This window comes from Haliotis asinina, chromosome 16, assembly GCF_037392515.1.
Source record: "Haliotis asinina isolate JCU_RB_2024 chromosome 16, JCU_Hal_asi_v2, whole genome shotgun sequence".
Lineage (NCBI taxonomy): Eukaryota > Metazoa > Mollusca > Gastropoda > Lepetellida > Haliotidae > Haliotis > Haliotis asinina.
The window spans coordinates 9,326,246-9,347,979 of record NC_090295.1 but is presented as its reverse complement, the minus strand read 5'-3'; the positions used below and the strand labels follow the sequence as shown (position 1 = coordinate 9,347,979).

At 41.2% G+C, this 21,734-nt stretch overlaps 1 protein-coding gene across 1 annotated transcript in view; it reads left to right on the top strand.

The window, feature by feature from the left end:
* The first annotated feature begins 9,228 nt into the window (after positions 1–9,228).
* Positions 9,229–21,734, top strand: part of LOC137267963 (sodium/myo-inositol cotransporter-like) — a 28,653-nt gene continuing 16,147 nt past the window's right edge. Inside the window, exons 1-6 of the mRNA XM_067802423.1 lie at positions 9,229–9,318; positions 10,076–10,147; positions 14,282–14,386; positions 15,460–15,519; positions 20,295–20,399; positions 21,405–21,510. Of these exons, the coding sequence (XP_067658524.1) occupies positions 9,229–9,318; positions 10,076–10,147; positions 14,282–14,386; positions 15,460–15,519; positions 20,295–20,399; positions 21,405–21,510 (538 nt within the window). The remainder of the gene's footprint in view (positions 9,319–10,075; positions 10,148–14,281; positions 14,387–15,459; positions 15,520–20,294; positions 20,400–21,404; positions 21,511–21,734) is intronic.

Here is a 21,734-nt window from a genome sequence, read left to right as displayed (position 1 = left end):
GTCCTGCACGTGACATGCCATGACCCCCAGTTAGTGTAACTTGTCCTACACGTGACATACCATTTCCTCCTGGTAGTGTAACTTGCTCTACACGTAACACGCCATGTAGTATAAATTGTCCTACATTTAACATTCCATGGCCTCAAGTTAGTATAACTTGTCCTACATGAAAGATGCCTCATGGCCTTCGGTGAGTACGTCTTGTCATACACATAAAACGTCATGGCCTTCAGTTAGTATAAATTGTCCTACACGTGACATGCCATGGCCTTCAGGTAGTATAAGCTGCCCCACACGTGACATAGAATGGCCTCAAGTTAGTAACTTGTCCTACACGTAACACTCCGTGGTCTCAAGTTAGTAACTTGTCCTACACGTAACACGCCATGGCCTATAGTTAGTAACTTGTCCTACACGTGACATGCCATGGCAACCAGTGAGTATAACTTGTCGTACACGTAATATGCCATTGTCACCAGTTAGTATAACCTGGCCCACACGTGGCATGTCATGGCCTCAAGTTAGTAACTTGTTCTACACGTAACACGCCATGGCCTGTTGTCATGCATGTATAATACATGTAGACCCCGAAGAGTCTGTCATGCTCTACATATCGCGTCGTCCCCGGATAGTTGTCACGGTCCGTATGGCTTTTTATATGCCCATCATAAGTATATTCAATCGTTGACATGGAAACTTGAGGAGAGCTGTCTCCAAATCTTCTCACTTGCGAGGAGGCAACAGCGCTCGACGTTAGAGGTCATGTGCAGCCACAAAATGTATTGCTGTCAAACTAATGACAGTTAAGGATTTAAAGGTAGTTTGGAAAATAAGGAATATCTCGTGCGTTCAATGGTTAAAAATGTTTAACCACTTTGACGCATTGCGCAGTCACATGTTCGATGAGCGCATAATGCGTTGTAAAAAAACAGTGGAAAAAGTGCTTTTTTAATATTCAGGGTAATAATGGTCAGTTTGTGCACTTTGATCAGGATGTCTAGCCTGGAAAAGGTGCGTTATAAATATTCTCATCATCATCATCATTATTATCAAAGGTCCATAAAGGTCCAAACCATATTGACTATCAGTCTGTACTCATACACCTGTCGACCATGTGACCGTTCATTATCAAACAGTGTAGCGATGCGTGCGATCCAACGCTGTAAATATTTATGACTGGTCTTGTGTCAAAGCTTACTGAGAGGATTGAGGTGAACAGTTGTAAGTTACTTTAACATTACTATGCTTTGCAGCCTGTGTAATTCATCAAAATGTTTTATCTGGTATTTATTACACTCAAGTTTGTACAACATGATGTACCAATATGAATGTATTTTGTATCATGTACCACTGGCCTAGAACAACAGAAATCGATCTGTCTGTCTGTCATCACAAATTATAGAGTTCATCACAAATTATAGAGTGAACGATTGATTGCGCTAAAATTTGTGTACAGAGTTTGCTGAATGATCATAGATGTTCAAGTGAAATACATAAGAATGAAGATTTTTATGGATATCAACTTCTTAATTATGAGAACACAACGTTTCGGAGTTAATGCTTACTCCTTCATCAGGTCTCACCAGCATTGACTCCGAAACGTTATGTTCTCATAATAAAGAAGTTGATATCCATAAAAATCTCCATTCCTGTCATAGATGTTGACCACTCTTAGGTATTTCAGAAAGCATACGGGCATTCAAATGATTATTTACAATTATGTTGCTTAAATACCATTATTTAAGCGTTGACAGCGTTTGAAAAACCGTTCCAAATATAATGGGACCGCCATGGACAATTTACCAGTTTCACAGGTGGTGCTAAACTGTAATTTCCTCGTATGGTTTGTTCTTGAAGTTGTTCTGTAGAAAACACACGATGGTTGATGATCAATTTCAATACACGTTTAATGATGGTGACAGCTGACCATCAACCCTGAGGAATACATTTCTGAACCGTAACAGCTAGCCTTGCCCCAAGGCTGTACTGAATGCAAAGCTCATGGGTGTACACTAGTAATTAGTGCCCGAAATAGTTTACAAATTTTGCTAGCTAGTCGGGCCAGCTGTGCCTGAAAGTTACCAGCCCACAAAATATTTTAAAAAATCATAATTTTGTATGATTTAAAAGTGCATTATAACTTAACACATCGAAGAGAGTAATATATTTACAAACGCCTTGAATTCACCAGCCAGTCGGGCTAGTGAGTGATACGATTTACTGGCCCGACTGGATATTTGAAAGCGGTTCGACATAATTGACTCGCCTGTACACGGTGCGAATCCGGGTAACATCCCCTCCCAGCTACTCCCTACCAAGCTCGCCTTTTTTCTATGTCCAGTGAACTTTATCAGATTGGTAAATGGGACGAACTGATATATACAATATCACACTGAATAGTGTCTTGTTCCGGTCCTGTCGTTTTTACTAGAGGTCTTTGATGCATGAAGTCAGGCATAACGGAGCCACAGTTACAAGTGCGAGTGCTGGGTGATGTGTAGTCCGTTCCCCCGACCTTAAAGAATACATTATAGTCCTACTGAAGTCCTGTATGATCTGCCAAGTCTAGACTGACCCAGCTTCAGAAATTAAGGATTATTCTGGACCCGTACATTGGTATATATACTGAACGGCAAAAGAAACGCAATTTTCAAAAAATGAAAATAAGGTAAGTTCAGTTCTTGGGACTAAATGTCAGTCTAATATAGACGCGTATAGCACATCCGTAGCCCATGACGATTGTTTAAAGAGATGTATGTCCAACTTCACCTAAAACTCGTGAACAGGTACGCGTCTTTGATCACGTAAAACACGCGCAGTGTTACATGTATGTGTCCAGTCACCTGCGATGTGTGTCCTACGTCACCTACGAACGTGTTGCCCTGGAAATGATCCTTCAAGGGATCATATGATACATCACTTGGCAGCTTCCGAATCTTACATGAATGATGTCCTTCAAACATCGACCACTATGGATGAAAAGAAACAGAGAAGAAGAATTGGATAGGCGGGGAACAAATCTTATTTTCAACATATTTTCTTTCCTTAAACGCCCACGAATTATTCCGGATATCAGTTAGTAAATATATTATTCATAGTAAATAAACATTTAGCTAAGGTGACAGAACTTACATTCTTCTAGGCAGTTATTCCTGTTAACTGTCTCAAGAAATATTTGTGTTCACAATTTACAGAAATACGAGGTACTCGAGCACAGAGTTGTTCTGCTGTTCAATTATTCGGTTGTTTCATGTGTCTCTATATAAAGGTTAGAGAACGTGTGCTTCTTTTCAAATGTATAGTTTGCGCATATTGAGACTTTTCATTCTACCACGGATAATTGAATGATACACAATACGATATCACACATGTACGTCATAATGCAATCCTTTTTTATGTATATTGGACATGCAGATGCACGTATGCTCACACACGTTGTACTAAAGCAGCCCTCCTTACAAAGTCGATGTCATCGATGCGTGTTGATCAACGTATATTACAAACAGTATAAAAATGTAATCAAGTGATTCAATTCACAATGTAATTAAATGAATTTATTAGGATGTGCACGAATAGAAAGGATGATTCAAGATGATGGGATAACCGTCCAAATCAAGACATTGATTACAGAACAGTCTGTTTCGTGACTGGCTGTTAATCCAGACAGGAGAAATGCCAAATGGGAACCTTTCTTGAGTATTCTGAGTGGTGTTACCACTAATTATAGCTGTTATAAATTCATTAACTGACCATCAAGAGAATGATGACAAATAACACGTGTAGGTTTATACGATCAAACGCGAGTTACAGTAAGGACGATGTAATCTCTGTGTCGCATGCAGCCTGAAAACACTTATGGACAGAATCTGTTTTGAGGATACCAACGGAACTTCATTGTTACATAAGAAGTACATACAGGCATTTAATGTGTACTCGGGTAAATAGGTGTAATCAGTTTTTTACGTAAGAAACTTTTCAGATTTTCAGATTTTATTATCATAGATAATAAACCAGGGTAGCTACCATAGCTACCAAAATTTACGTATGGTTTTTGCTATGACAACTGGACCAACCCTCAGAACTATCTAAACATAAAGGTTTGCAATCTTTCCGACTTATATGAAACAAATGGCTTGCTACGTGCTCGTAGACATCATATTTTCACATGACATGATTAAATATCGAGTTGAAAAACTGGATCAGTCGCTATACCATCCAGGCATGAGGGAAAAACCCAAACTACACTGCTGGGATATTTTGTTACAATCAGATAAGGAATACCATGGACATTTTAAATAATGGCATATGATGGGCATCCGGCCTCCTGATTGCTTAGGGTGAAGACATTCTGCTAATGTGGGCAGGCGCCCAGTCCCTTTGTCCGTCACGGTCGAGGGAGCGGGTGTTGACCAATTGGAAGCTTGGTTTCGTAATTATACCGTTGGTGAGAACCATTAATTTCGCTCCGCATCAGTGCCACTTTAAGGTATGCTGCCTGAACCTCTACATAAAGTATAGAAATGCGATGTTATTAAAGTTTAAAATCAAAATTTGTTTGTGAATACCATTTTCTCATGAAACAAGAAATTGGAATTCAGAGTAACCAGAGTTATTTGTGGTGACTATTTTCACTTTCACACGAATCGGCTGAAAAGTAGGTCATTGTCTGAATAGGTTAATGAGACTCCTGTTTCGGTATATGTTTTTCACTAAAATATGGGACCATACACGGCTGCGGAACAATAATCTCCCTGTCAACCCTTAGAAATAGGCCGGTTGAATATATACACTGTAAACATACAATGTGGGCGAGTGTGTGAGTTAAGTTTTACGCCGCTTTTTAGCAATATTCCAGCAATATCACGGCGTGGGACATCAGAAAATGTACACATTTTACCCCACGTTGGGGAATCGAACCCGGGTCTTGGGCGTGACGAGCGAACTTTTTAATCACTAGGTTACCCCATCGCCCCTACAATATGATAAAATAGGTCCTCGTTGTAGTGCGTTAAACAGAGATATTAAATGTCTTCAATTGTCACTATGCACTCTCAGCTAATAGAACAGACTATTGTACAGTTCTCAAGCTGTACAATAGCCATGGTGACGGGTGAGCTGAAAGGGTAAAAATAAATAAAACCAAACGAGGATAATATGCAACATCTGTCGTGTTAATGCTATTTACAAGCAGGAATCAGGTCTTTTAACTCCTAACATACGTGTCATATACAACACATTAAGACTAATGATTAGTCTCTGGAAATATAAACTTTTGACAGAAATAAATGAAAATAAGCTCCAGTCAGTCGGGAGATTCAGATTAGGTTGGTTTGATGTGTGGAGACAAGGGCTCGGTTTCACAAAGCGTTCGTAGAGCTAAAGTGATCTTAACTTAAAGCGATACTTTAACATTGACTTACGACAGTCGTAGCGCTTTGGGGAATGAAGCCCTGGGCCCAGGGTCCCCATTCTCAAAGCTATGATTACACAATGCCATTTAGAAAGTAGTCAAATGTCTTATTTGGGATTACACTTTATTAGTAGGGTACAATTTCTAGTCCTCTTTTGGTTGAGTCCCATCCGGAATTCGAACCCGGACCCTCAGAATCAGGCACACAGTCAGTCGCCTAACCCGCTCAGTCACCGAACACCTCTTACTCATCTCCTCTACATGGATGACATCGGGCACCTTCCCAAAGGAAATGCCAAAGAACAGGCTCCCTTTGTCGAGTCCTTTTTCTAACGATACTGGCATGACATTTGGACTAAACAAATGTAATACACTGATAGCAAGGTAACTAATGATGGATCGGTCAAGTTACAAGGGGAGGAGTTATTGAGCATCTTGTGGAAGATCAGGCCTATCTTGGAATGCAAGTTCGAGACAAGCATCAGAATTCCCAAATTCAAGGCAAACTTCGGACCGAGTATAAATCTCGCTGGAAGAAAATCTGGAGCTCAGAGCTATATGCCCGAAACAAGTTCAAAGCCACCAATAATCTTGCTGTGGCAGTCCTGTCTTATACCACTGGAGTAGTTTTTAGGCCAAAACAGGACATCCAGAGTCTTGACCACCTGACCAGAAGGATCATGACTGATAGCAGAGCCAACCACCCTCGTTCCTCTCTTAATTGTTTATATATGTCAGTGAATTCTGAAGGCTCTTCATGAAGACTACTACTGTGTACTTTTGCACATATTCATTTGTCGGATGCATGTCAAGGCTCATGATGAAAGCAAGGAACACCACAGCTATTTTAAGCGTGCCAAGGTTGTGGGACACAATCTGAAATTTGAGGTTGATTTTGGTAATGGTAGTGTACTGATGGACGGTACAGCGATGGGAGTAATCCAGATGAAGGCCCTCACCAGGTTGTCAAGGTTCGGTCATTTGTGGAGATGCTCACTGAGAAGCCATTGCATCGTGTGTACATGCAGTGTGTAGAACAGAATAGCAACTCTACTGAATCCTTCGCCTTGGAGAAATCGGCTGGTCTAGAATGCGAAGGCTTCCTTTTTGCTGCACAGGACCAGTCACGTTCCACTCGCAATCGCTAAAATTTTATTCTTAAACAAATAGTAACATGAAATGTCGACTATGTAATGAATTTACAGAGACAGTCCAATACCTTGTCAGCTGATGCCCTTCCTTTGCACAACCATCACATTTTAAAAGCCACAATGACACGACTCTACCACCATCTTCGCCATGCCTGTCAAAGACTCCTCGCTTTCCTCCCCCGACGGAGATTCCTCTCGTCGATAAAGACAGCATAAACAAACGCACTGCTTTGCTCTGACATGGCTGCGTGTCGTAGCATGTCTTTAACCCCTTTCTAAACAAGTGTTCTTGGCATACGCATTTATGCATTGTTAAACGTTCATGTTCTTCTATTCTTCCCCCGCATACCAAACTGATGACTGCATCCGAGGCACGTCTTGAATCGTCATCGACGAAGCGGGCACCTGCGTTACAATAGAAGTGAACGGGTTGTGTTTTATGCCGCTTTGCACAGTATTCCAGTTATATGATTGATCGTTTGTAGCTTTACTCCTCAATCAGTAATATTCCAACTAAATGGCGGCGGTCTGTAAATAATCCAATGATCAACAGCATCAGCATCTGTCTGCGCTGTTGAGAACATGTGTCAACCAAGTCAACGAGCCTGGACTATTGCTGAGTGCGGATTTGAACTAAACTTACTCACTCACCTTAAATTGCCTCATATTGAAGTCTCGTGTTTGGGTACAATGTGTGTCCTCCGCCGTGATATTGCTTAAATATTGCTAAACACGTTGTAAAATCATAATCACTCATACACTCGTATTGTAGTGATTTCCCAAATGAATTTATAGTTTATACGAAATAAAAACAAGTTGAAGTAGCTTCAGTATATTAAGATAACCGACACGAAACGTGAAACACATATCAAGTAAACAGGAAACAGGGGTGAATTACTCAAAATCAAAGTGAACGAATCTGGTACTCACTGTCTCTTGCGCTGCGCATTCATCAACGGAAGTCAATTACTAAACTAAATTTATTAACAGTCACATAACATCGATGCATCAATAGTTTTTCCTTTTTGAGACGGAGACTCAACAATTGCAATCCATCAATAGTTCGATGCATCGTTAAGCTAACACACTAGGCTTACAAACCCATTTCCACTGCTTCCAACCTGTTTATTGTTCAACAGAATATATTACTGAGAATGACGGGTGTAAATATACACTATATTAAAACATAAAAATGTTCATCGGTGTCCACCAATCCAAAAGTCCGTTTGAAATAAAAGTTATCCATTTTTTTGTTTCGTTTTGTTTTTCGCTACCCTACTTTCTTTGAGATGATAACCGGTAACATTATGTCATTGGACGATATGAATAGAACAAGTTTCTCCCCTTTGTCTTTGACTCCAGTCGTGCCAGCGATATCGTCATACGAGCATTCGGGCCTGAGACCGATTACTGATGTCAGCGTGACTGGTCTCTTTCTTTAAATATCCGGTGTTTTCAAGGACAAGGTCGACGCTATTCACCTTAGTCTCGACCCTGTGTAACATATCAACCTCATCATAAGGCATCGGGAAGTATGTGAGTGTCACCATGAACAAATTCTTGAGATAGCGTAAGTTAGTAAAATCGTTTTTTTTCCAATTGTGTATAAATCATGAACGATTGGTGCTGTTTGATTTTTGCTACGGAGACCTAAAACTGATGTAATTTATTGCTTAGGTCAAAGCAGCGCCCCTCTGTGTAAAGCATACACGGCAACGCTCACTGTCTGTAATAGCAATGTGTAGCCCCGTGTACTCTTGAACAGAACATTCAGAATGGTGTTTTTCACGGTATGATGCATTGTCAGTGTTTTATACTGTTTGTTCTGTTTGCGCTGGGACGGGATCATTGGCCTTGACAATTTGACATACATTTGTAATAATAGAGCCGTACATTGCCCCGGGTGTGAAAAGAACCAGCACACCAGGGCTCTTTTCAAAAAGCACTAAGGTGAACGTAGGTTTTTAAGGTAACCTTAGTGCAATGTTAAGGAGTGTGAGTTGAGGACTTGAGGTTAACCTTAGTAAAGGTTGCTTCTTGAAGGAGTCCCACACTGATCGTTGAAATTATTAAGAATGAGATTTCTCTCTTTTATATTGCTAATGTGAGTAGCAAACTGCGCGGAAAATATTGTAAATACGCTGATTTTGCTTATGAAATCTCACGACTCCACGTTGTTCTTAGTGCACAACGTAGTAGTAAGACAAATTTTGATTGAGTTCCTTCGGCAGCTAATTTCGGTGCTAGGCATAACCAGCACTTTTACTATTCAACCATTCAGATGAGTGTCGTTTTGTTTCAGTAATATTCTTTTTCTTGTCAGATTATTTCAATTATGTATATCCAGCTATTGGAACAATGTTCTGGGGCGGTGTTCATATAAACCACTGGGTTATTTCTTCACAGTGCAGCTTTGGGTCGACGCAACCAAAGTTCCCGCCATTCTTTCTTAACAGCCATTAATATCTGATTGCGCTGCAACTCGGGATTATACACTCGGTGGAACATAAAACTATCCATTATTATTGTGATGACCAATGTAATACTATGTCTCAGCTTACAACATGAATATTTCATTTCAGTTAACAGAACTGTGACAGCTTCGAGAAAAACCACTGAGTCGGATAAAAGACGACAACAGGTTTTCATAGCGAACAAACAACGGCGATGACGGGTTTTACCGAATCCCGGTTGACAGGAGCGGACATTGGTGTGGTGGTTGCTTACTTCGTACTAGTGATTGGTATCGGGCTGTTTGTAAGTACCAGTTTTACTCCTGGCCCTTGACCTCCTTGACCCACGAAGATCCTCAGCAACACATGCTTTTAAGACGCGACTAACGGGATCGGGTTTTCAGGCTCGCTGACTTGGCCGACATTCTATCCCGACTGTGTGGATGATGTTCATGATGTTGGTCACTGGATTGTCTGGTCCTGCGGCGTTAGAACACAAACAAACCAAACTTGACTTTCTCAAGTGTACTTGCAAGTGTACTTTACATCTGTATTCATGTTAGACTGCGCCGACTGGCGATAGACGGTTCGATCCCCGACCGTGTCATACCAAAAGACGTTTTAGTTGTTTAGCTGCTTGGTGTTTGACTAGGAGTCACTTTGTTGTCGTGGTGCTGTGTCGCATGGGGCATGCATGTTTGACTCTAGCAGTCGACTGTATCTCGGCCGACAAGCACAATAACACCAACAATGTTCGGGTACAAGTAACCACGGACAAGCGTCTATGCACGTCGTTGTATTCTACGAACGGGGATTTTATTATAAGGGATTATCGGCCACCACCAAGTTGACTTACGATCAACCCCTCGATCAGCGTTTTAAGGCCCTTGTAAATAACTCAACGATTAAGGGGCATTGTCTGTGTCTAATGACCGATGTGGCTAACTGAAAAGTGATTCGAACCCTAGAGAGAGACTCATAACACTACTACTATTTGTAACAAGACGAAACGAAAGGGCTTGCCTGAATGTGGTTATTTTCAAATTGTTCTACATTTCCAGGCTATGTACAGAGCCAACAGAAACACAATAAGTGGCTACTTTCTAGCAGGAAGATCGATGTGGTTTCTCCCGGTACGTATTTTCTAGCATCCCCCGAGCGTATGTCACAAGAACCCCCGTACATATGTCATAGCCGTTTCCACATGCATGTCACAGCAACCCCCGTACATATGTCATAGCAGTTTCAACATGCATGTCACAGTAACCCCCGTACAAATGTCATAGCCGTTTCAAATATGTCATAGCAGTTTCAGCATGCATGTCACAACAACCCCAGTACATATGTCATAGCAGTTTCAACATGCATGTCACAGTAACCCCCGTACAAATGTCATAGCCGTTTCAAATATGTCATAGCAGTTTCAACATGCATGTCACAGCAACCCCCGTACATATGTCATAGCAGTTTCAACATGCATGTCACAGCAACCCCCGTACATATGTCATAGCAGTTTCAACATGCATGTCACAGTAACCCCCGTACAAATGTCATAGCCGTTTCAAATATGTCATAGCAGTTTCAGCATGCATGTCACAACAACCCCAGTACATATGTCATAGCAGTTTCAACATGCATGTCACAGTAACCCCCGTACAAATGTCATAGCCGTTTCAAATATGTCATAGCAGTTTCAACATGCATGTCACAGCAACCCCAGTACATGTGTCATAGCAGTTTCAACATGCATGTCACAGCAGCCCCCGTACATATGTCATAGCAGTTTCGACATGCAACCCCAGTGCATATGTCATAGCAGTTTCCACATGCATGTCACAACAACCCCAGTACATATGTCATAGCATTTTCCACATGCATGTCACAGCTACCCCCGTACATGTGCCATGGCAGTTTCAACATGTATGTCACAGCAACCCCAGTACATATGTCATAGCAGTTTCCACATGCATGTCACAACAACCCCGGTACATATGTCATAGCAGTTTCAACATGCATGTCACAGGAACCCCAGTACATATGTCACAGCAGTTTCAACATGCATATCACAGCAGCCCTAGTAATATGTCATAGCAGTTTCGACATGCAACCCCAGTACATATGTCATAGCAGTTTCAACATGCATGTCACAGCAACCCCAGTACATATGTCATAGCAATTTCAGCATGTATGTCACAGCAACCCCAGTACATATGTCATAGCAGTTTCAACATGTATGTCACAGCAACCCCCGTACATATGTCATAGCAGTTTCCACATGCATGTCTCAGCAACCCCAGTACATATGTCATAGCAGTTTCAACATGCATGTCACAGCAGCCCTAGTAATATGTCATAGCAGTTTCGACATGCAACCCCAGTACATATGTCATAGCAGTTTCAACATGCATGTCACAGCAACCCCAGTACATATGTCATTGTAGTTTCCACATGCATGTCACAGCAACCCCAGTACATATGTCATAGCAGTTTCAACATGCATGTCACAGCAACCCCAGTACATATGTCATAGCAGTTTCAACATGTATGTCACAGCAACCCCCGTACATATGTCATAGCCGTTTCAAGATGCATGTCACAGTAGCCCCCGTACAAATGTCATAGCAGTTTCAACATGCATGTCACAGCTACCCCAGTAATATGTCACAGCAGTTTCGACATGCAACCCCAGTGCATATGTCATAGCAGTTTCATCATGCATGTCACAACAACCCCAGTACATATGTCATAGCATTTTCCACATGCATGTCACAACAACCCCGGTACATATGTCATAGCAGTTTCAACATGCATGTCACAGCAACCCCAGTACATATGTCATAGCAGTTTCAACATGCATGTCACAACAACCCCAGTACATATGTCATAGCAGTTTCCACATGCATGTCACAACAACCCCGGTACATATGTCATAGCAGTTTCAACATGCATGTCACAGCAACCCCAGTACATATGTCATAGCAGTTTCAACATGCATGTCACAGCAACCCCAGTACCTGTGTCATAGCAGTTTCAGCATGTATGTCACAGCAACCCCAGTAGATATGTCATAGCAGTTTCATCATGTATGTCACAGCAACCCCCGTACATATGTCATAGCAGTTTCCACATGCATGTCTCAGCAACCCCAGTACATATGTTATAGCAGTTTCAACATGTATGTCACAGCAACCCCAGTACATATGTCATAGCAGTTTCGACATGCAACCCCAGTGCATATGTCATAGCAGTTTCATCATGCATGTCACAACAACCCCAGTACATATGTCATAGCATTTTCCACATGTATGTCACAGCAGCCCCCGTACATGTGCCATAGCAGTTTCAACATGTATGTCACAGCAACCCCAGTACATATGTCATAGCAGTTTCCACATGCATGTCACAACAACCCCAGTACATATGTCATAGCAGTTTCCACATGCATGTCACAACAACCCCGGTACATATGTCATAGCAGTTTCAACATGCATGTCACAGCAACCCCAGTACATATGTCATAGCAGTTTCAACATGCATGTCACAGCAACCCCAGTACCTGTGTCATAGCAGTTTCAGCATGTATGTCACAGCAACCCCAGTAGATATGTCATAGCAGTTTCATCATGTGTGTCACAGCAACCCCAGTACATATGTCATAGCAGTTGAAACATGCATGTCTCAGCAACCCCCGTACATATGTTATAGCAGTTTCCACATGCATGTCACAGCAACCCCAGTACATATGTCATAGCAGTTTCAACATGTATGTCACAGCAACCCCAGTACATATGTCATAGCAGTTTCAACATGCATGTCACAGCAACCCCAGTAATATGTCATAGCAGTTTCGACATGCAACCCCAGTACATATGTCATAGCAGTTGAAACATGCATGTCACAGCAACCCCAGTACATATGTCATAGCAGTTTCCACATGCATGTCACAGCAACCCCAGTACATATGTCATAGCAGTTTCAACATGTATGTCACAGCAACCCCAGTACATATGTCATTGTAGTTTCCACATGCATGTCACAGCAACCCCAGTACATATGTCATAGCAGTTTCAACATGCATGTCACAGTAACCCCCGTACGTATGTCATAGCAGTTTCAACATGCTTGTCACAGCAACCCCAGAACATATGTCATAGCTGTTTCCACATGCATGTCACAACAACCCCGGTACATATGTCATAGCAGTTTCAACATGTATGTCACAGCAACCCCAGTACATATGTCATAGCAGTTTCAACATGCATGTCACAGCAACCCCAGTACATATGTCATAGCCGTTTCAAGATGCATGTCACAGCAACCCCCGTACAAAGGTCATAGCAGTTTCAACATGTATGTCACAGCAACCCCCAGTACATATGTCATAGCAGTTTCAACATGCATGTCACAGCAACTCCAGTACATATGTCATAGCAGTTTCCACATGCATGTCACAGCAACCCCAGTACATGTGTCATAAGAGTTTCAACATGCATGTCACAGCAACCCCAGTACATATGCCATAGCACTTTCAACATGCATGTCACAGCAACCCCAGTACATATGTCATAGCAGTTTCAACATGCATGTCACAGCAACCCCCGTACATATGTCATAGCAGTTTCAACATGCATGTCACAGCCATCACAGTACGTATGTCATAGCAACCTTAGTACGTATGTCACAGCAATGCCAGTTGCGTTTCTTGTGCTGATCAGTATATAATACATCGAGCCAAAATGATTGTTCTTGTCGATCCCAGCTTGGGACATACCTAATGACGATATAAGAACATGTTTGTTACCGGCCCATCATTCGAAATTCAGGGTCTAAGACAAAGACTAGTTGGCTAGGAATCATTATCAGATCATAATCATAGTTATGATAATCATACAGCCTGAATTCAAGGTTTCCCACACTCCGGGCCGATATTCAATAGTCAGTCTCGTTTCGACTTATTGAAAAAATCGACCCGTGAAGATCCGGGATAGAATAAGTCTTCAGCAACCCATGCTTGCCATAAAGGCGACTATGCTTGTCGCTAGGCGACTAACGGGATCGGGTGGTCAGGCTCCCTGACTTGGTTGACACATGTCATCGGTTACCAATTGCGCAGATCGATGCCTATCTTCTTGATCGCTGGATTGTCTGTACCAGACTCGATTATTTACAGACCGCCGCCATATATCTTGAGTATTGCTGAGTGTGGCGTAAAACTAAACTCACTCACTCACTATTTAAAAAATCGATACATTCTGTTTCAATTCCAGATCGGCGCATCTCTGTTCGTCAGCAATATAGGAACAGAACATTTCATAGGGCTCGCTGGCTCCGGTGCTGCAAGTGGGATCAGTGTTGGAGCATGGGAACTCAATGTGAGTGACGGGATCAGATTTCCATGCAGCTTTAGCACTTACAGTTGAGCCTTGTTAGTCAGAAACCTCCGTGATCAAACGACAACTATGGAGCCAGTGCTGGAAGAAAGTCAATACCGGACTTGTATGATCCATGCTATGCCGACATGTAATCTCTGTCTCTGGCTAAAGTTACCTCTAGGTTTTAGGCTGCATTTCATTTTAATCGTTTCGTCAATGTATATTTTAATCACTGAAAACTATTTACCACACTGCGAAACCGTTTTAACCCGGACACTGTTTATCAAGAAACACTGGATTGTGAATTGAAATCTTCCTTCCAGCTACCAGAACACTTATGAACATTCTGTTGTCATTGTTAATCAAGAACATACTTTCGGGGATGGGGAGATGGGGGATGTGGTGTGGGTTGTGTAGTGGGGTATGTGGTTTCTGGTGGGGCATGTGATGTGGGGTGTGGGGATGTGGTTGGGGTTGGGGTTTGTGGTGTGGTGTTGTAGGGTGTGGTGTGTATGGTGTGGTGTGATACGGTGTCTTTGGTGTGGTGTGGTGTGGTGCGGTGTGTGTGGTGTATATGTGCTGTGTATAGTGTGTGGTGAGATGTGTGTGGTGTGATGTGGTATGTATGATGTGTGTATGGTGTATGTGTGGTGTGGTGTGGTGTAGTGTGTGTGTGTATGTGTGTGTGCCGTGTATGGTGTATGGTGGGGTGTGTGTGTGTGTCGTGTATGGTGAGGTGTGTGTGTGTGCCGTGTATGGTGTATGGTGGGGCTTTGTGCTGTGTTGTGATGTGTATAGTGTGTGGTGTGGTGTGATGTGTATAATGCGCGCGCGTGTGTGTGTGGTGTGTGCGTGGTATGTATGGTGTGTGGTGTGGTGTGGTGTGGTGTGGTGTGGTGTGGTGTGGTGTGGTGTGGTGTGGTGTGGTGTGGTGTGGTGTGGCGTGTATGGTTATTTTAGAAAATATTGTATCTGGACACCTGTCAACTATATCTCTTGGACATAAGTATTTTATAAAATATTCTATTTTATTGTCTTTGTGTTTATGATATTATGTGTTGTTATGTATGCAGGCGCTGTTGATCCTGCAGATGACCGGGTGGATATTTATACCTGTTTACATATCCTGTGGGGTAAGTACCCGTCTTGTGTAAATCAGTTGAACCCCGAAAAAATGTGTTTTGGCCTACTTAATTGTCATAATCAACAGTGTGTCATAAACGAAAATCTATAGCGAATCTCAGCCTTGTGTCATTTGAAACCCAGTACAAACCTAGGAGTCGATAAAACTGTTCTGGACGAGAGTTCAAAAGACACGAGAGTGAGATTCCATTTATCATTCTGATGCAATAATTTTATTGTAGTGATATTTCTCAAGAGAGATCACATGATCTTAATCATCAGTACTAGATCTATCACATAATTTTTCATGGGGGCTTGGCCATGTGGCTCGTAACATTCAGTAGATTATAGGTGTGATGTAGGGGGGCAAATTCCATTAGGCATGCACGTCCTATTCCGTCAAACATACGCATGGTATACAGTGAAACAAGAATTGAGGACTTTCATGCTCGCATTGTCATATATCTCAGATCCCCAACATACAGACTAGGACTTAAAATCAATCCAACTTCCATCACGACGCTAATGGCGATTCTTTTTGTTCACATTTTTACAATCCAATTTTGTTATTTTTCTTCTCTTTGACTTCTGTTGTGAAGCCAGTCTTTGAAATAAGTTAATGGAAACTAAAAGAATACATGATATGAGACATTTGGGTTTATGCATTCTCAGTACAGTCAGATTCTAGTACTTTTGATGGGATTCGAACCCACACACCAGGCACCTAATTGCCAGCACACAAAGTCACTCTTTGTTTTCCTCAAGCCAGTCTTTGAAAAGAATCGTCAGTACTGAAAAAAAATCATCTTTATTGGCTCTAAGGTTCAGATGGATCGATTAATATACACGTACATAGTTCCATGCAGACATTATTGAAAAAACAACAAATCACACGGTTATTTCAAATGTGTTTGTTGTTTATCGCTGCACCCATCAATAATTAAGGCAGGTTTGTTTCATGATAGAAAAAACACACTGGCATGCCAAAACGGTTTCAAACTGTTCGACTGGCTCACATATGTAATGATAAAGTCATGGACTATTTTTGCAATAAAACTGCCAAACGTCAGCCTTCGGGATTATGGATTATTTCACTAAACTATGTGCTACTTCCTTGACAAAACGTCGGCACGTGTTTGTGTCAAATTCCCTCATAATAAGACCACACGCTGATATACTCCTCAGAATAAAAAAAAGAAACGCATAGACTAACTTTGAAGTGCATACACAAACGTGTATGTTGGATTTTATTTCACTGGTGAATGTCAATTTGATAATACAAGCAGGTTCTGTAGACATATTGGAAGTACTGATCCAGGTGGGTTAAAAGCGTTCGCTCGTCACGCTCATGACCCGGGATCGATTCCCCACATGGGTACAATGGGTGTCGTTTCCCCCGTGCTGGAATATTGCTAAAAGCGACAGTAATCGTCGTGTCACAAGTAGCGAGACGCGACCAAACCCTATCCACATCAGAAATCTCTGCTAAACGCAGTGTTGATCATATAATTTTGATTATTCCTTAAGTAATTGTCTGTTTGACGCCGCTTCCAGTATTATCACAGCAGTACCAGTCTGGACCAGACAATCCAGTGATTGACACCATGCGATAGATGACAGAGTATGTGTCCATGCATTACTAAGAAATAGTGCTGATATCAGGCGAATCGTCCACGAAGGGTCAGATGCGAACAGTGCATTCTGGACACCTCATTGACGCTGACTAAATAAGTCTATTGATTTTGCCCCGTGGAATTCTTATCCATTTTTCCGGCAACAGGTGTGACGATAAAGTTAACTCACTCACTAACTGTTTTTGCACGACACCTGTTCACGAACATTCGACTAACATTGACAAATAAAGCATGCTACACTGGAATTGCAATAAATAGCAAACTGAACGTTTATCATCTCCTATGCGTTTCTTTTTTTAAGAGTATACAGCAAAAGCGATCATCCATGATTCCTTGAAGGCTCTGTGTTATTGTCTTAACCAACATTTCTAGGATTTTCAGCCGCTATTGGATCACAGCGGAGCCATCCTAGAAGTGATTTGGAAGTTTCACTCAAACATGAATGTCAAGACTTGTTTTGAGGAGTAAGAATAGCTTTTTTTAGTGCATTTCATTTCTTCTACATTCCTTATTTCTAGAATTTGACGACTACAGTAAACTGAGAGCAATTTCCTTGTGACGGATCTTGAAACAATTGCTGTTCCGTTGTATCACTGATCAATGATTTTCAGGACTTTACAGTTAGACGTCCGGATTAACAGGGTCTATTTTGTTTCCGGGTTGCTGGCATACATGTCGAATTCTTGTGTTTGGTGTGAGTGAGTTAGTTGTAGTATTTCCTTATTTACTGTATGTAAGAGTTCAGTGAGTTTAGTTTTACGCCGCTTTTAGCAATATTCCAGCAATAGCATGGCGAAGAACACATGAAACGGGCTTCATACATTGTATGCATGTGGGGAGTCGAACCCGGTGACGAGCGAACGCCTTAACCACTAGGCTATCCCTATGCCCTCTGAAGCGATGAGATGTAAAGAGAATAATTGATGGTGATAAACCATTCCGGGAAAATAAGATTTAGGGTGCAACAATCGGCAAATCCTGGCAGGGCAAAGGGATGCAACACCACTCGGACAAGTTCGACCAGTGACCCTTATTTTTTAATGGTGTCATAATGGTTAAGTAACACTGCCATCCTTGAATTTCCTTAGTTCGATGCACAGCTTCTAGGAGATTAAAAATGAAGTGTCATCAAAATGACACCTTCCCCACGTTAATACCAAATCAACAAATAAACTAAGCTTAGTATGTGTTCGGTAATGTATCCTTAAGACTATGCAAAGAATTCATCAAGCCAGTCCGTGTTAGAACCCAAAGCGGCCCAGTGGCGATTGCCATTAATCAAAGGTTAAACCCGAATGTACGATCAGTTCCTCAAATCTAAATATACATCTTATGTATGATATGCTTGTACTTAAAACTTATTGCGACCACGTGATACATACAAACTTCATGCTTCGAGATCTGGAATTAAACGGAGCACAACAAATAATTATAAAAGCAACAAAAAAGCTTTCCGTGTTCCACAACTGCCCGGCGTGTTAAGTACTTCGCGGAAAACATTTTGTAGTTCCGTCACAGAGGCCGGGCATTTGAAACATATCTGTAGTGGTCGGTCAGTGGAGGGGATTTGCTATGAAAGAATGTAGCTATTATAAGAGTGAGCGAGTTCATCTTTACGCCGCTTTTAGAAATATTCTGCCACTGCCCCAGCTATAATATCTACAGCCGGGGTGGAAAGCAAACTTTCTTGTGGAAGGAAAACGAATGCCTCTCAGAGGCAACAAAAATGGAACTTCGATGGTGATGTATATGATGCGATATTCCATAGATCAATAAGTGTCACACAAGTGTGACTTTCCGTCTCATTTTCATCAAATTTTGAGCGATTCTTTCTTCTTCAGGGCAGCTAATAACCGGGGAAGAAATCTGTAGACAATATTTGAGCGTCAGTACTAAGGATGCCTGAGCATTAGTCAATTTCGTACTTTATTCTAAGGCTCATATTAACTAACCTTTGCATGTGGTTGTGACGACTGGCGCATGATGCGTTGACCTTTCCGTGAATACCTGATGTCGACACTAACTGATAACGATCCATAAACACATGATTATGCTATTGTCGAAATCGCGGAGGGATAGGTTATGTAATTTCTATTCATTTTATGCATGTAATCCGATTCATTTTATGCGTATAATCCGATATATATATATATATATATATATATATATATAGCCGGTATAGCCGGTAAGTGCTCATGTCTGTCTTCTATCCTCATGTAAGAATGTCGAGTTTTGATTGGTCCACGTGACTCTGATAAAATACCATATATGTATAAAATACCATATATATATATATATATATATATATATATATATATATATATATATATATATGGTATATATATATATATGGTATTTTATACATATATGGTATTTTATCAGAGTCACGTGGACCAATCAAAATATATATATATATATATATATATATATATATATATATGGTATTTTATACATATATGGTATTTTATCAGAGTCACGTGGACCAATCAAAACTCGACATTCTTACATGAGGATAGAAGACAGACATGAGCACTTACCGGCTTTATAAGATTTTATTTTTTCGAAACCTGTGGCTTTTTTGCTGTTCAGTATGCGTGAGGATATTTTGAGTAGAGCTTGGTTTAGTACAGTAGCTATTGAACATGTGCTTTGAGTGGATGGAGACATGACTGGGGTCTGAAAGCATGTATAAAGATCTTCGCCAAAGTATTATGAGTGAGCGGGTTTAGTTTTACGACGCACTCACTAATATTCCACCTATATGGCGGCGACGGGTTCTGATGACCATGACAATGTCACCAGTCTGGTCACTCACTCACCACCGATCCTCTTTCGGTTTTTGCTTCAAAGATGTGGATGAGGATCCGACTGTCTTCGGAATACATGCTGAAGGTGCTTGAATTTATGACCATCAGCAAATCTCGTCAGAAGTTCACATGTGACATTATCGCTTGTCAAACATCATTGGTTTAGGACCCAGACATCAATTGAACAATTCTTTATTTTGTATCTATGTAAATGCCAAGACAGACAAAATAGATCCAATATTCTTTTACATTTATTCATAAATATTGCAATATCACATGATCTGTGTCAGACACACATCATGATAATAAACACCCGATGTTTATAAATGTTTATTTCACTAACAGACCTACACCATGCCAGAGTACCTCGCCAAGAGATTTGGTGGAAATCGACTGCGGGTCTACTACGCTGTCTTGTGTCTCATTCTCTATATTTTCACCAAGTGCTCGGTACGTTCCCCCTTGTGGTCTTTCACTGTGTATGTTTTTGCCGACATCAACGCAGCTTTAAGAAAAATACCATATGACTGAGGTGTGCAGCGCATGTCCAAATCTGGCAGAGTGACAAAAATTATGTCCATTGGAATTCCCAATTTTGACGAAATCCTCCTCGTTATCGCAAGGGTCTGCGTCCCGATGAATCTCCACTATATCCTGGCTGCATCTGCGGGTCGGACCGATAATTTTATTACCTCCCTTTGCTCGCCACTAGCCAATCACTTGTTACAACCGAGCTTGCCAGTATCAACAAAGATGACTAAGCTGCTAAGATTCCTTCGAAGTGCGACTCAAATTGACTAGTCCGAAATTTTAATGAAATATAGGTAAGAACTTCTCCTACCTCTTTTAGAGAAAATCTGCATGCTTTGTGTTGCCAAGTTTAATCAGCTAGATAATTTAAGAAGCGAAAGTGAGTTGTGATTGGTACGCTCAACTTCCCGGCGTTGAGACCAGCCAAGGGAGGTAATGAAATTATCGTGCCCAACCGTAGATGCATAGAGGGTATAGTGCAGACTTATCGGAACGTATACCCTGGCGATATCAAGGATGTGACGAGCCACCCGTACGTGTGTTTTAAAGTGAACAACTGACTAGCACAGGCACGTATTTACGGTGGATACCAGGGGTGGGGCAGGATACGCTCACACCTTACAACAATTCGAGAGTGTCAGACACTTTTCACCTTCAGACATTTAACATGTGTATTCGTTATGATTTAATATGTCAATTATGACATCCACAACAGAATTTATCTTAGCATTATAATCATTCATAGTGAAATGTTGTATTGGCATTCATTTATGTAGAGCTCTCCATATTCTTATGGTCATCTAAACGATTCGCATCCCATTCCGCATTTCTCTTAACACAATTCAGTTGAATAAAATTGAAATTGTAATGAAATAATTGAATCGTTCATTCAGTTGACAAGTCGTATTACGTCTTTCTGTCCAGGGTGACCTTTACACAGGTGCGTTGTTTGTCCAACAAGCGCTCAACTGGGATCTCTATGTCAGCATCGTGCTGCTGATTGTTGTGACTGCGGTCCTTACCTTTACAGGTGAGTGATCTCTATCAGTGTGTTAAGTCTTCGGTATGCATTACAATTACAGAGTTGTAAGAACTTAAACAAATGCTTATATATTAATAACCTCTTTGGATTTCTAAGTATTTGAAGTGATATTTTACAAGGACGAGAATTTACAGAGTGCAGTTGTATCTCAATTTGCATAAATAGAGAATCTCACTCGAGTGTCATGTCAAATATACCACCAAGAACTGATA